This window comes from Pyxicephalus adspersus, chromosome 6 (genome assembly GCF_032062135.1).
Source record: "Pyxicephalus adspersus chromosome 6, UCB_Pads_2.0, whole genome shotgun sequence".
Taxonomy (NCBI): Eukaryota; Metazoa; Chordata; class Amphibia; order Anura; family Pyxicephalidae; genus Pyxicephalus; species Pyxicephalus adspersus.
The window spans coordinates 72,293,326-72,307,590 of record NC_092863.1 but is presented as its reverse complement, the minus strand read 5'-3'; the positions used below and the strand labels follow the sequence as shown (position 1 = coordinate 72,307,590).

Here is a 14,265-nt window from a genome sequence, read left to right as displayed (position 1 = left end):
TTTATTAATGTTCTCCCAGACTAAAGAAGATTGACTATCATGGGAGAACCTGGGTAAGTCAGGAATCCTGGAATGGATTTGGTCCACAATTGAAAACATTTGCCAACTAGCAGCAAATGACTTTTAAAATATCACATTACAGGTTTGCTGGATCCCCCTGGTTTTCCCATGATAGTCTATCTTCTCCAGAATTTTCCTATACAACAGTGGTCCCTAACCCCTGGTCCGAAGCCCACTAGGGGTCAGAAGAAGGACCCCGCACTGGCCAGAGCCGTGGACCACATCTCCGATACGCATCACAGGCTGAAGGTGGTGGACGAGTTCTGGCATCATGACGTCATTCTGGGGGAAATTTCTTCCCCTTTGAGTGACACACTGCTCCCCGCGCATGCACGTTCTGGAGTCTGTGCATTTAGTGGTCTGCACGCTCCAAAAGGTTGGGGACCACTGCTATATAACATTTTTATTATAGCTTTGAATATACAGATTTAAAAACATAAACTGATAAATCAGACATTTGGTCGCACTGATTTACAACTGTTAAAAAAAAATTTCGGTACAGTATCACTTACAATTAATATGCACTATGCAATATGCAATATGCTCCCACTGCCTGAACTGTGAATGGGTGAGGGGGGTTCGAAGGTGGGGAGTACATTCTGGGGGGGGGGGGGGGTTTGGGGGGGGGGGGGGGTGTTTGGTTATCTTTTGCTTTACTTTACATAGGCAGAGCACAGGTTCTTTTCACACTGGGGAAACAAATATTAGAACAAATTTAAAATTATTGCTCCCTCCAACCTATTAGATTCCTAAAAGGCTAAATCAAAGGGGTAGTTTTCGGTAACAACTCCACTTTATTTTCCTTCAGGTGTAATAAATCATCCTCTATTTCTTTGTGTTTTAACAGGTAAACATGACAATCTCCAGAACAGGTGGAACACATGGAAGTGTTCTTCTGAATTATCAAACCAAGAGTGGGTCAGCATTAAGTGGATTGGATTATACAAAGACCTTTGGAGAATTTCTCTTTAGACCTAATGAAACAAAAAAAGATCTTTCTATAGAGATAAAAAATGATGCCCTACCAGAAGGCCCAGAAGACTTTTTTGTTATCATTACAGAAGTAAAACTTGTAGGAGGGTAAGCCTCAGCGCTAGTTAAATTCAAGCAATATTAGTAGTCATAGAAGATACTTTCTTGCATTACAGCTGCATTAAGTTTCCTATTACTGAGTTACAGTACCTATGGAGATTATGTCATACAGGTTTCAGTGTGGGAGTAGGTTATTGGACATTAAAGCTTTAGGTAAAAGTACTTCAGTACTATTATTTTCCAATCATACACTACAAAAGTACTATTATTTTCCAATCATACAGCTTGAAAAATTTGAAAAAAAATGCTTGTTAACATAAAATATCATTACAACCATTATATTTAATTAAACAATCCAGACAAGTCTGTGTAATTGAAGGGATTTTTTAGGAATTTTCCTTGCATCCTGTGTCATTTACCAGTTATCCACTACCTGACTGCAATGAACACTTCATAGCTACTGTCATGAACTGAGCAACACAATTCTATTGTCTAGACCAGGGGTCAGCAACCTTTACTATCAAAAGAGCCATTTTGCCTCCTCTTCCACTAAAGAAAAATAGTCTGGAGCCGCAAAACATAACACAGATAGGGAATCCCCCTCCTCCGCAGTGTCTTGGGAGGAAAGGGATCCCCCATCAGAGATCTCCCCGCGGCAGCCGAAGGGAGCCACAACAAGGAGGCTGAAGAGCCGCATGCGGCTCTGGAGCCGCAGGTTGCAGACCCCTGGTCTAGACCATAGGTATCCAGAAGACACAGCAATCATATGGAGATGGGATAATTGTGCCACAGCAAAAGATCCAGGAATCCAAAATCACTGAAGTGGTAAAATGCTGAAGAATTTTACAGAGACTATGGCTACAGGTCGAGCTGAATATTAATAAATCTCTCCAAGACTTCAAAAGATAGACTATCATGGGGGATACAGCAAACCTAGAATGGATTTCCTAAAATTTGCTTCTAGTTGGTAAACGCTTTAAATCCTGGACTAGATCCATTCCTGGTTGCTTGGTCACCCAGGATAAACTACCTTCCCCAGTCTTTTATATAACAGGCCAGCAAGGTGGCTCTGAGGTTAAATCTCTGGCCTTTGCAGCACCAGGTCCCAGGTTCAAATTTTGGACAGGGCATGGAGCTTGCAGGTTTTCCCCATGTTTGCTTGGGTTTCCTCTGAGTACTCTGATTTCCTCCCACTTGCAGTTAGAATTGGCTTCCCCCTAAAATTAAGCTTAGACTATATAAAGACAAATGACTGAGGCAGGGACATTAGATTGTGAGCCCCTTTGAGGGACAACTAGTGACACGACTTGCCTTTGTACAGCGCTATGTAATATGTTGGCACTATATAAATAATGTGTAGAAATATTTGTAATAATAAAACAGGTTCTCTGTTTCCAGGACTGTCCACCACAGCTCTCTGATTCAGTGCTGGTCCCCTTTCAGGCTAAATGATACCCATTATTACAGTGGTTGCCTTAGTTACAAGAAAGTGACTTTTTTAAAATTCAAGGGGGGATAGTTGGCTGCAAAAGGTTCTTTTATAATGATGTATTAATACAAAATCATGTGTTATTGGTTGTATGTGTTTTAGCAAAGGTAGACTTTTTCCTAAGAAGGTGGTGCCATATAACTAATTTAGTAACATTAAATCTGTTTACCTTACTTTGTGTTACATCAGTGGGATGTGTATAAAGTAAAATTTTTCTTTGTACAGGAGTTATGACCATACAATTAGAGAAAATGGGCTACAGATTGATCAGCCTCCTCTGATAGGATACAATTCAGTGGTACGAATCATTATTCTTCTAAATGACAATGCAGAAGGTGTTATCGAATTTGATCCACAGTTTACTGCAATCCAAGGTAATTTACACTCTGTTTTGTGTTGTTGCAAAGTTTTGCCAAAACAATTTTACCATTTTTATTCTTTAGGGCTTTTGCAATAGATGCAGTGTACTGCAACATATGTGTATGCTTTACTAAATCAATGGCCCTGATATAGAAATTCTTTGAGGTGGCTAAAGATATGTGAGCCACGTTATATTGTTACTAATGCTGTTTTTCAATAAATGCAGGGAATTGCACATATGGCCCAGGTGCTTTTAATTAGGTTTTGCATGAGGATATGCTGTTTCACTCTTATACAACTTCATTCATTATTCTCATAATTTTCATTTTAAAAAAGATGGTACTGTTAACTGTTTGGTAAATATGTCATCTTCCATTTTGTAAATAGTGTAATATGTTTTTTTTGCAGTGGAAGAAGATGTTGGGATCATATTGATTCCTGTGCTGAGAACACGAGGAACATACGGCTATGTCACAGCTGACTTGATCTCCCATGATATTTCTGCAACTGCAGGTATAGACTATGCAGTCTCTAATACTACAGTGGTATTCCTGCATGGACAAAATCAGAGCTTTATCAACATCAGTATAATGGATGATGAGGAAAGGTAATTTGTGGACTATGAATGAAATATTTGTGAATGCATTTTGTTTAAAAACATTTTTAAAAGATATAAAAGAGGGCAAGATATTTAAAGTTTACCTTTATATACTGTACATCTATATCTATACATATACCCACCTGCCATCCTATAAGGTGCACCTGTTCAACTGCTGGTTAATGCAAATATCTAATTAGCCAATCATATGACAGCAACTCAGTGCATTTAGACATGTAGACATTGTCAGTATAAGCTCTTAAAGTTCAAACTGAGCATCAGAATGGGGAAGAAAGGTAATTTAGGTGACTAAACATGGAATGGTTGTTGCTGCCAGGCAGGCTGGTCTAATTATTGCAAAAATTTCGGATCTGTTGGGTTTTTCTTCACTACCTTCTCAAGAGTTTACAAAGAATTGTCTGAAAATATCCAGTAAGCGGCAGTGTTTTGCCAAAAAACTCCTTGTTGATGCCAGGCGGCAGAGAAGAATGACCTGACTGGTTCATTTGATTCAAATAAATGTGCAGATGAGTTTCTGTAAATGCACAACACTTCTGGTGAGTCTCTTGTCAATGAAGAAAGAGACCTGAGGCTACATTTCACATGATTTGTGCTTTGACATTTGGATGGTAGGGTCAAAATTTACCATCAGCAACATGAATGTATGAATCCATCCTGCCTTACATCAATGGTTCAGTGGGGTGTGGGTGTTATTTTCTGTACAAACTGAACATTTTTACAACCTAACTCAGTATTGTTGCTGATCACATTCATCCCTTTATGACCATACTATGCCCATCTTTTGATGGCTACTTCCAACAGGATACCATGCCAGGTCGCAAAGCTCAAACCATCTCAAACTATTTTCCTGGAACATGACAGTGGGTTCAAGGTAGTCAGATGGCCTCCCCAGTCACCAGATCTCAATCCAATAGAGCACCTTTTGGATGTGGTGAAACAGGAAATTTGCATCTTGGATGTACTGCTGACAAATCTGTAGGAACTGAACAGTGCTATCATACCAATAAACCAAAATTCTAGATATTGTTTCCAGCACCTTGTTGAATCTATGGCACAAAAGATTACTGCAGTTCTTAAGGCATCCTGGTACTAAAGTTGTAACTAATAAAGTGGCTGGTGTGTGCAGAAGGGTTAAAACCCCTGATAATTGAATTGCAGTGATTTTCCTTTACTTCCTGTCCTGTAGGTGCAACAGGAAATGAACGGAAATCTCTAAAAGGTTTGGGTGGAAAAGATCTACCCTTACCTTTTTTCTAATAATTGAAACATGAAGGAATCCAAATCATTATTCTACTTAAGTTATCAATTTAGGCGGAGTTCTGTTTATACATAAACACAATAAAGAAGATCTGTAGCATGCAAACTGAAGTGTTTATGGGAGAAGCACATTTATGCCACCCAAATAATGAATTCAGCAAAAATGACTTAAAAAATGCATTAATCTAAACACACGTTAGCACTTAACAAGGCCACATCAGCTTTTCATGCAGTTCATTATCTTTAAAGCACATAAAATAAAGCAAAGCATCTGAGTCATCAATACAGGCAACTAAAGCTACGTACACACTTCCAATTATTATCGTTGGTAAAAGAACGACGAACGATCCTGCACGATATCTGCAAACGATCTTATAGCACCGATCCTGTACATACAGATAACGACACGATCGTTCGCAGATATTGTACACACGATAGATGCGATCGTTTGAACGATACAGGAAGTGACGTGCACCACAGGAAGTGAGCGAACGTTCGTTCACCGCGCATGCTCAGACCATGGACGATCAGTGAACGACCGTACACACGATAGATGGTCAACGAACGTCGTCCAATCCGATCCGCCGGTCCGGTCGTTCATTTCCAACGACTATCCTCGTTCGTCGGCGTCGTTGGTTACTTTTTTTACGAACGATTTTTGCCCAATCGATCGTTCGTTGTTCGTTCGTCGTTCATTTCCAACGATAAAAATTGGAAGTTTGTACGCAGCTTTAGTTTTTTCCTGTTATCTTTTAATCATAATATTGTCAGAAATGTTCACATCACCCTAAACATTAGTAACTTTCACTGTACAAACATTTTTGTTCTTTTAGTGAATTTGCAGAGCAGTTGGAGATTCGCCTTGTTGGAGCAAGTGGAGGAGCTGTTCTGGGTGCACGACTCCTGACACTTATTACTATTGCAAAAAGTGACTCACCAAATGGAGCTGTGAGATTCCTAAACCAAAGTCAGATAATCCTTCCAAACCCCAATTCAACTATCACTATATCATTAGTGCTTGAGAGGACAGGTGGACACATAGGAGAAGCCCAGGTATTGTTATAAACTGCATTTATTTTGTTTATTTAACAAGTAATGTGTAAGGTTTAAATAATATTATAAGAAAATGCACTTAGCAGTTTGTATTTGTTTTACAGAAGAAAGCGGTATATGAGGAGCATTGTCTTTCCTCACACTGAGCACAAAAGGTTTATTTTATAGGAGGAGCATTATGCAGGATAACATTCTGTATTGTACACTCCCCACTACTTGATCTGCCACCTCGGTGCTTTTAGGAACACATGGCACTGCCCTGCCTGCTCTTAGCACTATGCTCAGGTCATACGTGGCCCAACAGCTCAACATGTTTGTCATCATGGAGTAAGAGGCATACATTTTTGTATGTTTGGTTTGCTGAAGCTAATGGAAGAAATAGGGTGGTTGAGGGTAAACAAAAAATAAATAAAACAAACTAATTTAAGTATTTTTTTTAGTAGATTCATCCTGATACTTTGCCTAGACAGGTTCACTTTAAACATATAATTGTATAGATTTTTTCTTAAAAGCTAAGAGTATATATTAGATGAAAAATGTACTAATTTATTCAACCAACCTCCAATATGATGTCTTTATAAATATTAGTAGTATATAAATATCATGTAAAATGGCGTAAGTTGTTAAAAAAAAAAAAAAATATATATATATATATATATATATATATATATATATATATATATATATATATATATGACATGCCGCTTTATCTAGTCCAAACTGGTTTATGCTTATGAAGCATAAGAGATTGTAAATATAGAAAGAACATGCTGCTATAAGTGTTCTTGCGCTCTTCAGTCATTTCCTTCTTAGAGGACATTTTCAATTGTGTTTGTGTATAGAACAATTAGTACATAATGTATTGTTTTCTTCAACAAACACGTGTAAGTCGGAGGGCTAACACTCTGTGTATTGTTTTAAACTGCCTCTGTATACAACATGAAGGCTGTGAAGTGTAAGTAGTGCCAAGAACATGAGCGGGAAGTAAATACCTTGTGAGCGTACATCTGTCCTATAAATACACAGGGTGCTCAGGAAGTGGGATACTTTACACTTGTCATCGGTCATAAAGAAGAAATTAATGACATGCAAAATCAGCGTAGAAGTTTGTCACAGTTGCTTATGTGAAATTCCTGCTGTAACTGGAAATAGGTGCATATGTACAGAGCTTAAAGTACAAGATGGCAGAGCCATCAACAAGACCTAAACACATGTTAATATAGGATCAACATATTGATTGTTTTATACTACTGTTAATACAACAGTTTCAGTGCCTTCCAATTCCAATCCATATTGTAAAAAAAAAAAAATTCAAAGGACTTTTGGTCTGAGTTTAGGAAAATAGCTGATTTTTAGAGAACAACAAAATTAAAGTAGAACTATAGGTAAAAAGTAAATATGTAAAATTCCTCTCTGGGATGTCAATTTTTGGCCATCTTGACTGTCCAGACCAGAATAAGGGAACACCCCCACATGTGTGCAGAAGTTCATTCGGTCCCGGTAGCCCACTCATGCCCGGCACATTCTTGACAGCATGCTCAGCAAACATACAGGTAAGTATTCCAAATGCTAGAGGGTACCATAAGGGACAAACAACTTCAAAAACCAGTAATTCCAGTCATGTGCCAAGCCTTAAATGTACAATTTGTATCTTAAGGAAGAGTTAGTGAAGTCAGAGAGAATAGAAGAGGAAATGGAGAGAATCAGGAAGGAAGGCTTTTTTGGGGCACTGTTCATTTAACAGATACAAATTAGCTTTATTATTTTCTAGTTTAGTGAGTACAAATTAGAAAAAATTCAACTAAAATAACATTGAGAGTACAATAACATTGAGTGTATCCTAAAGATAAGTTAGTGTTTTTATTTTTAAGCCTGTGGTTTTATGGTAATGTAACCAATCTTAACCTCACATACCTTACTCTTGTTTAAGATTGTTGTAGACAGATTGGCTGTTGCACCTGTTGTATGGATTGGTCTTATTCTACATCCAGGTATCATATGATTGACTGGATACTAGTCAATGCATAGAAAGCAGTACATACACACAATTACACAGATGGTTGGATAAAAGGTTTAGAAAACCAAGTGTCTATCTTACTGCTTAAGCTTTTTTCTCTAACTTTATATTATGTCTGATACCTATTGACCTAGAAAGAAGTAGGGGTAATCTCCCTTAAAGGACACAGACAGCACAGAAAAAAATTAAAGTAAAAAAGTAACAACCACACAGTTCCTTCTCTTTTTTCTGTTACAACAAAAGTGGTATTATGGATCTTGGTATCCCCTCCATGAGCTTTCCATTACCTTCTGTTCTGTGTGGATAGCCCTTTTAACTCATCACCATCTAAAGCAAGAAAATATTGCTTGGTCTAGATAATTTTCATGTTCCTGAAAAATGTCCCATGTTAATGATACAACCTAAAAGTTATTTTTTGAATGTTTTGCTTTGAGGAGCAGCAACCCTCTAGGTTAAAAATTGACATGTGATAGAATACACTGAAATATAGTTGCCCTGTCTTTGTTTCCATGTAGAATTCTGTCTGGTAGGCTTTCTGCAGAGCTCCTATTCCTGATAATATCTACTATACCAGAACAGTGTGTACACAGTATGTTGTGTAGTACCACTAATGACTACAGTGCAAACACAAGGTGATTTCCTAAAAGGGTTCAGACATGGCATTACACTTCCCAGCTTGTGTTTATGTGTTAATGTTCCCAGAGGTGTTAGGTCTACTCACACTTGGAAATGAAAAGTGTTAATTCTTTGAAGTCAGTGGGTAAACCTAATACAGAGCATATTAAAAAAGAAACTTAGATTACAATTTCTGTATTTTTAAACCAATTTGACATTAGTACTCACATTGCACATTAAATATGGTAAAATCTGTAATTTCCACAGGAGCTGGCAGACCTTTTCATAGACCAGAAGTTGTAGTTAAAAAAATAACTGCCCAAATATTATACTTAACATAAACTTTGTCCAGTTGTGGGTATGGTACATTTGGATGCATGTTGACATTCATTCAATTAAATCATACACAGAAAAAGTACAATAAAGAAGAATAAAAAGTATTTTAATAACCATAAAATGTATATAAATACTCCCAGTGCTTATAAGACTTAGGACAGAATGTGATGGAAATTCTTTTCAGTGCAGACAAAGAAAACAGTAAAACACCAAAGATTTTCATGTTTTATCACTTTAAAAATGCTGTAATTACTGACATGTATGTCCCTATTTATTGTACAGGGTTGCAGAAAATGTTGGCGCTCTAAAAACCTGTTTAATAATAATACTACCAGAAATCTGACACGCTCCTAAATGTCTGCTTTAGTTGCTTTGAAATCACAAGAAGTATTACCAGGCCTGTACAATTTTTTACTGATTACTGTAAACCCCCATAAATCTTAGTGATAAGGGTATCTCACTTTCTGCCTGGGGATATTTTTTTTTTATTTTTTCCTACACTATCCTAAATAAAAAAGGAATATGGTTATCCTACCTAAAGTCCAGGTAAATCTAGTGCAAATATCCTAAAAATCCCAAGTAATTATGCGCTATTACCTTAAATTTTTTAAAGTTACTTTGATGGTTTCCAAAGTAGAAATACAACCAGTTTTATTACATTAGCTTTAGGAGCATTGAGCCACAAGTGCAGGCAACTAACTTAAATGTATATTTATTGGTTGAAATCATTTAACTGCAAGGCTTTCTTTGTATTGTTTTGTGTATGTAATGTACCGTATATAATACTTCATGACATTATGACCCATAAATATTACTTTTGTTGTTCTTTAGATTTTATGGCATATATTAGGACCAAATTCCAAGGCCATCCTCTCACCTGACAATGATGACTTTAGTGGGCCTTTGAATGGCTCCTTCCATTTTAGTGATGGAGAAGGAGGATTAAGACATATTACACTGACCATTCTGCCTCATGGGGAAATCGAGGTCCAAGAAAAATTCATAGTTGTTCTAAGCATTGGAGCCGGCATTACTGAGGTTGATCCAAAAGCAGGAAATGTGACTCTTATTGTAAGTAGTTCTGATTTTTTTTGTGTCTATACAAAAAGCACATGACATACCCATGTTTCATGAAAGTTAACATTGCATATTTACAATGCATATGCCAGGACAATACCTTTGTATTTGTAAGGAGACTATTTGTATTTGTAACTAAAAAAAAAATTATTATTTTTTATGTTTCAGAATATGGCTATTTCTTTGTATAGGGTTCTTCTGGTAGCAGTATGCAGGAACGTATTAGATGAGGCAACTAGGCAAGTACTGTTTAATGTCAGAGACAGAAGGTTCCAGATAAAAAATGAAGGCAAAGAGAAAAAAACAAATGTAGCAATTCATTAATAAAGCAGCTGTATGCCCACAACTCTGCTTTAAAATATAATTCCCATTAATAAAACACAGTATAAGCTTTACAAATGTGTATAGTTTTTCAGGCTTCAGGACATGGTCCCAGTAAACCCTGCAATTATCAGGGAGAACTCAATGACAAGGGACAGGCTTCACAATGCAGCCTGAATTTTAGGAATAGGCTGCAAACTACAGGCCAGTGTTTCAATTTTAAATGAGGCCAATTGTCTTAGTGTAAGTTTAGGGGCTATGCGGAAAAACTAGATATGCCTTCATTCACCTTTATACAGCCAAAAAGTTTTATGCTACAATTTACTCATTAGCATGCATTAACATCTATCTTTGGACTCCTTTGTTCTAGATACAAAAATTTGGTGATCCTAATGGAATTGTTAAGTTTGCAGCAGAGTCCCTGTTAAGGAAAAACTACACTGAACCTCAAACCACTGATGGGCCTCTGAATATAACTTTTCCTATCAATAGAGTGCAAGGAACACAAGGAAATATCACGGTAATTATATTATATGTATGTAAAGAAAGTAGATGTTTTTTGAGAATTTAGACATGGTTAGTATGGCACTTTGACAGCAGTAAATGTAATTACTTGTAACACAGATCCTATTTCAGCAAGTCTGTATCAGTTTAGCATGTGTCTTCTACAATTTTGTTGGAAATCATTAAAGATCACTTTGGCCTTTTATAAATGTAGCAGACAACTGCTGAAATATGGGGTCCTGAAATTCTGGAAAATATTGGTACATCTAGTTTTCATAAATAGGCTGCAAATATATTTTTATTGTAGGTGGAGTGCTATTAGGTATGGGTTTTCAGCCTTCAATATCTGTGCTATAAAGAATCAACTTGCTTGATGAATTGTGCGCTTTCATGTCCGTAAGTCCACGTTCAAAAACTGTATGTGGGCTTCTACTTCTTGAAATGAAGCTCTTGTTTCCAAACTGTAATCCGCACCCCCTGTATTTCAGCTATCAAATGCTGGGGTCTCTAAAGGTCACTGAAGTTCTGGCTTTGGACCTTTAAAAGACAAAATGTATGGCTTAGTGTCAGCAGGTGGTGTGCCTAGAAGATCATTAATTCCGAGCCCCCCCCCCCCCCTCTTTCCTGAATTAATTTAAAGACAACTGCAAGTACATATACATTTCCAATAATATTTTAATGGTGTTTTCTTCATTCTTTGTTGCCAGTTTGTGGAAAAATTATTTTTCAAATAGCACCTTTGATGTGTATTAACTAATGCCTTTTCTCTCTTTCAAGGTTTTTTGGAAACTTACCAGTCAATCAGACATTACAGGTGACTTTTCAGTGACATCTGGTTGGGTTGCCATTCCTGATAAAGAAAACATTGCAGAAATTGTAATTCAGCTTTTACCAGATGATGTGCCAGAACTGGATGAGCTCTGCATGCTTCAACTGACCTCAGTGGAAGGAGGGGCTGATTTGGATGGTGCCAGAAGTGTGTTATGGTTCACTGTTCTAGCAAATGATGACCCTCACGGTGTGTTCTATTTGGACCCGGCAATACAGACTGTAATTATAAACAGTGACTTGGAACGTTTTGTCCAAACTAATGTCACAAGACTTGGAGGGACATTTGGTAATGTCACCGTTGAATACCAAGTATCTTTTGGAAAAAGAGTACAAGAAAATCTGACTGGAATTATTTTGGGAAGTGTTTATATTCAAGATGGTGCAAGTTATGGTATTAGCATAGTGCCAATCAGTAACCAGGTCAGTTTTCATCAAATCTCTAATCATGTGTAATCTACAGCCTGCGAGTAAACAAAGGCTAAATGTTTTGGTTACAGGACACTTTTCAGATGAATGCAGTTTCCCTAAACTAAATAGAATTCTCTTGATTTTTCTGATTGTGTAAAAACAGATTTCCTTCTGACCACATCCACCACTCATATAGTTTCAGCATTTCGTAGGACCAAAAGCAACATTTCTACCTGCAGCAAAAAATGTTGCTGCCAAACAGAATATTGAGAGTCAATGTTGGACAGCTGATGTTCTAACCTTTTTAACCATGTGTTCACAAATGATGATGACATATACAGTAGTCAAACTTCCCCAGCCAGGGTTGCCTACTGCTGAGTTCTGTATGATAACCCCCCAATGGCACAGCTAGGTTTGCCTACTGCTGGCTTCCATATGGCAACCCCCAATGGCAGTAGTTATAAGAGTACAGAATTCACTTGGGTTCATTTGTAAAAACTGGAGCAGTTCCTCTTAGCAACCTAATAACCCCAATATTAAATATTATTATTTATAATATTATTATAAATATTAGTATTTTTCAATTTTCAAATGAAAAAATATTTTTTATTGATTGCTTTTAGCTGCCGCAGTTTTTTTATGTTTCTCCCTATTGCTTTATGTGAGTTTGGCTTTGTGCTTCAGGAGAGATAAAGCTTTGTCAAAGCCTGCTATGTTGTTAGTCCCTGGGTTACTTAACTTTAAAGGTAATAGTGCATATTTTAAGAACACTATCAAAGACGAAGGGGGTGAGAGCAAATACACATCAGATTCTGGCCCCAGTCTTTCTCTTAAAACATGACATCAATTTGTCAAAGAATGTTTTCTAATATTGATCCAATGGTATCAATCCAGTGTTAGGTATAAAACTGGAAAAAGACTATAGAACTAAATCCTAAGGCAAGCTTTGAGCGGAAGTTGGTGAGTATGTAAGGGCTATCCTGTGTTACTGTATGGGTGGTCCTAGGCTGGTAACAGATTTCCTTTTTCATTCAAACTAAAGATAACAGTACAAGCTCATAAAAAATAGTTTTCAGTCCTTATTCAGGTACAATAATTGCAGAATGTGAACTGAACTTGTAGGCTACGTGCACTAAATGTAAAATCCTTGCAGATGTCCACTAACATGCCCTGCAGCATTGTTTTTAACAACCAACAGCATTCATCTTTCATCCAATTGTGAATGGCATAGCTTTTCCTTAATATCAGGATGCTTTTGGAAATGTATTTATCCTTTTTTAGTTTAAAGGTTTGATGTGCTTTTCTCTTCCCTTAGGTCCTTCTTTTACCTGGCTTTAATTTTACTCTTGAGTTGACAAATGTCATTTTGTTGGGTCAAAGCACCTATGGAAAGCCTTATATACATAAAGGACAAAAGCCAACCCCAGTAACCATACCTAAGGAAGCTGCCAATTCAGAGGTAATGTAACACTATTGACTGCAGTACTCTAAGCTGACCAGCAGAGGGTAAACAAACCCAACTTTCTACAATGTTACAAAGTGTCAGAAAATATCAAGTTAACATATTTATTACATCCAAAGTTTGTTAGAAATTGTCATTCAGGTACTGACGAATCAATAATTATTTAACAAAGCTAAAAAACAGTTATATAAAACAATAATGATAATAATAACAAACCGTTAAAAATTAAAATGTTTTTGCTATAAATGCTTTTTTGAGGATACTTTTTATTCAGTTTGCTGTAAATGTAATCAATTGTAAAAATGCATATTAGCTAATACAGTTTTCTAGACATCTAAACATAAATTTAATATATTGCCTGTTATGTAACTGTGATTAAAATAGCAATCAATGGCATCACCGACTGCACCAAGTCTTCTTTGCAGTAATTGTTACCTCCATTCCAAGAACTGTCTGCTGGATTCGTGGAACAGTGTTAGTTAACTTGGTAACCATAGAGGGCTGTACATGTAGGCTGCAGTGTTAGGACCAATTTACTTAATTTATTCAAACAGTGTCTACAGATAAAAGTGTAAAATCAGCATATCAGCATGTACACCCCTGGCCTCAGAAGCTAGTATTTCTATCCTTAGCAGAAATGTATACTTAAAGTTATTTTTAATAACTTGCCACCACTGTCTGACGTTAACTTTGTAAAATTATTTACCACTCCCTTATGGCAAACTAAATCAGTTGCAAGATGTTTCTGTTTCTTTACATGAGCTACCTTATAAGCTTTTCATAGGATTTATATCAGGGTTTTAAAAAGGCCAGTTCATAATCCA

At 36.8% G+C, this 14,265-nt stretch overlaps 1 protein-coding gene across 1 annotated transcript in view; it reads left to right on the top strand.

Annotated features, from left to right (window-relative positions):
* Positions 1–14,265, top strand: part of ADGRV1 (adhesion G protein-coupled receptor V1) — a 214,350-nt gene that overhangs the window by 76,177 nt on the left and 123,908 nt on the right. Inside the window, exons 40-47 of the mRNA XM_072413958.1 lie at positions 908–1,140; positions 2,807–2,955; positions 3,350–3,548; positions 5,651–5,870; positions 9,670–9,909; positions 10,607–10,756; positions 11,518–11,991; positions 13,295–13,438. Coding sequence (XP_072270059.1) covers positions 908–1,140; positions 2,807–2,955; positions 3,350–3,548; positions 5,651–5,870; positions 9,670–9,909; positions 10,607–10,756; positions 11,518–11,991; positions 13,295–13,438 — 1,809 coding nt within the window. The remainder of the gene's footprint in view (positions 1–907; positions 1,141–2,806; positions 2,956–3,349; positions 3,549–5,650; positions 5,871–9,669; positions 9,910–10,606; positions 10,757–11,517; positions 11,992–13,294; positions 13,439–14,265) is intronic.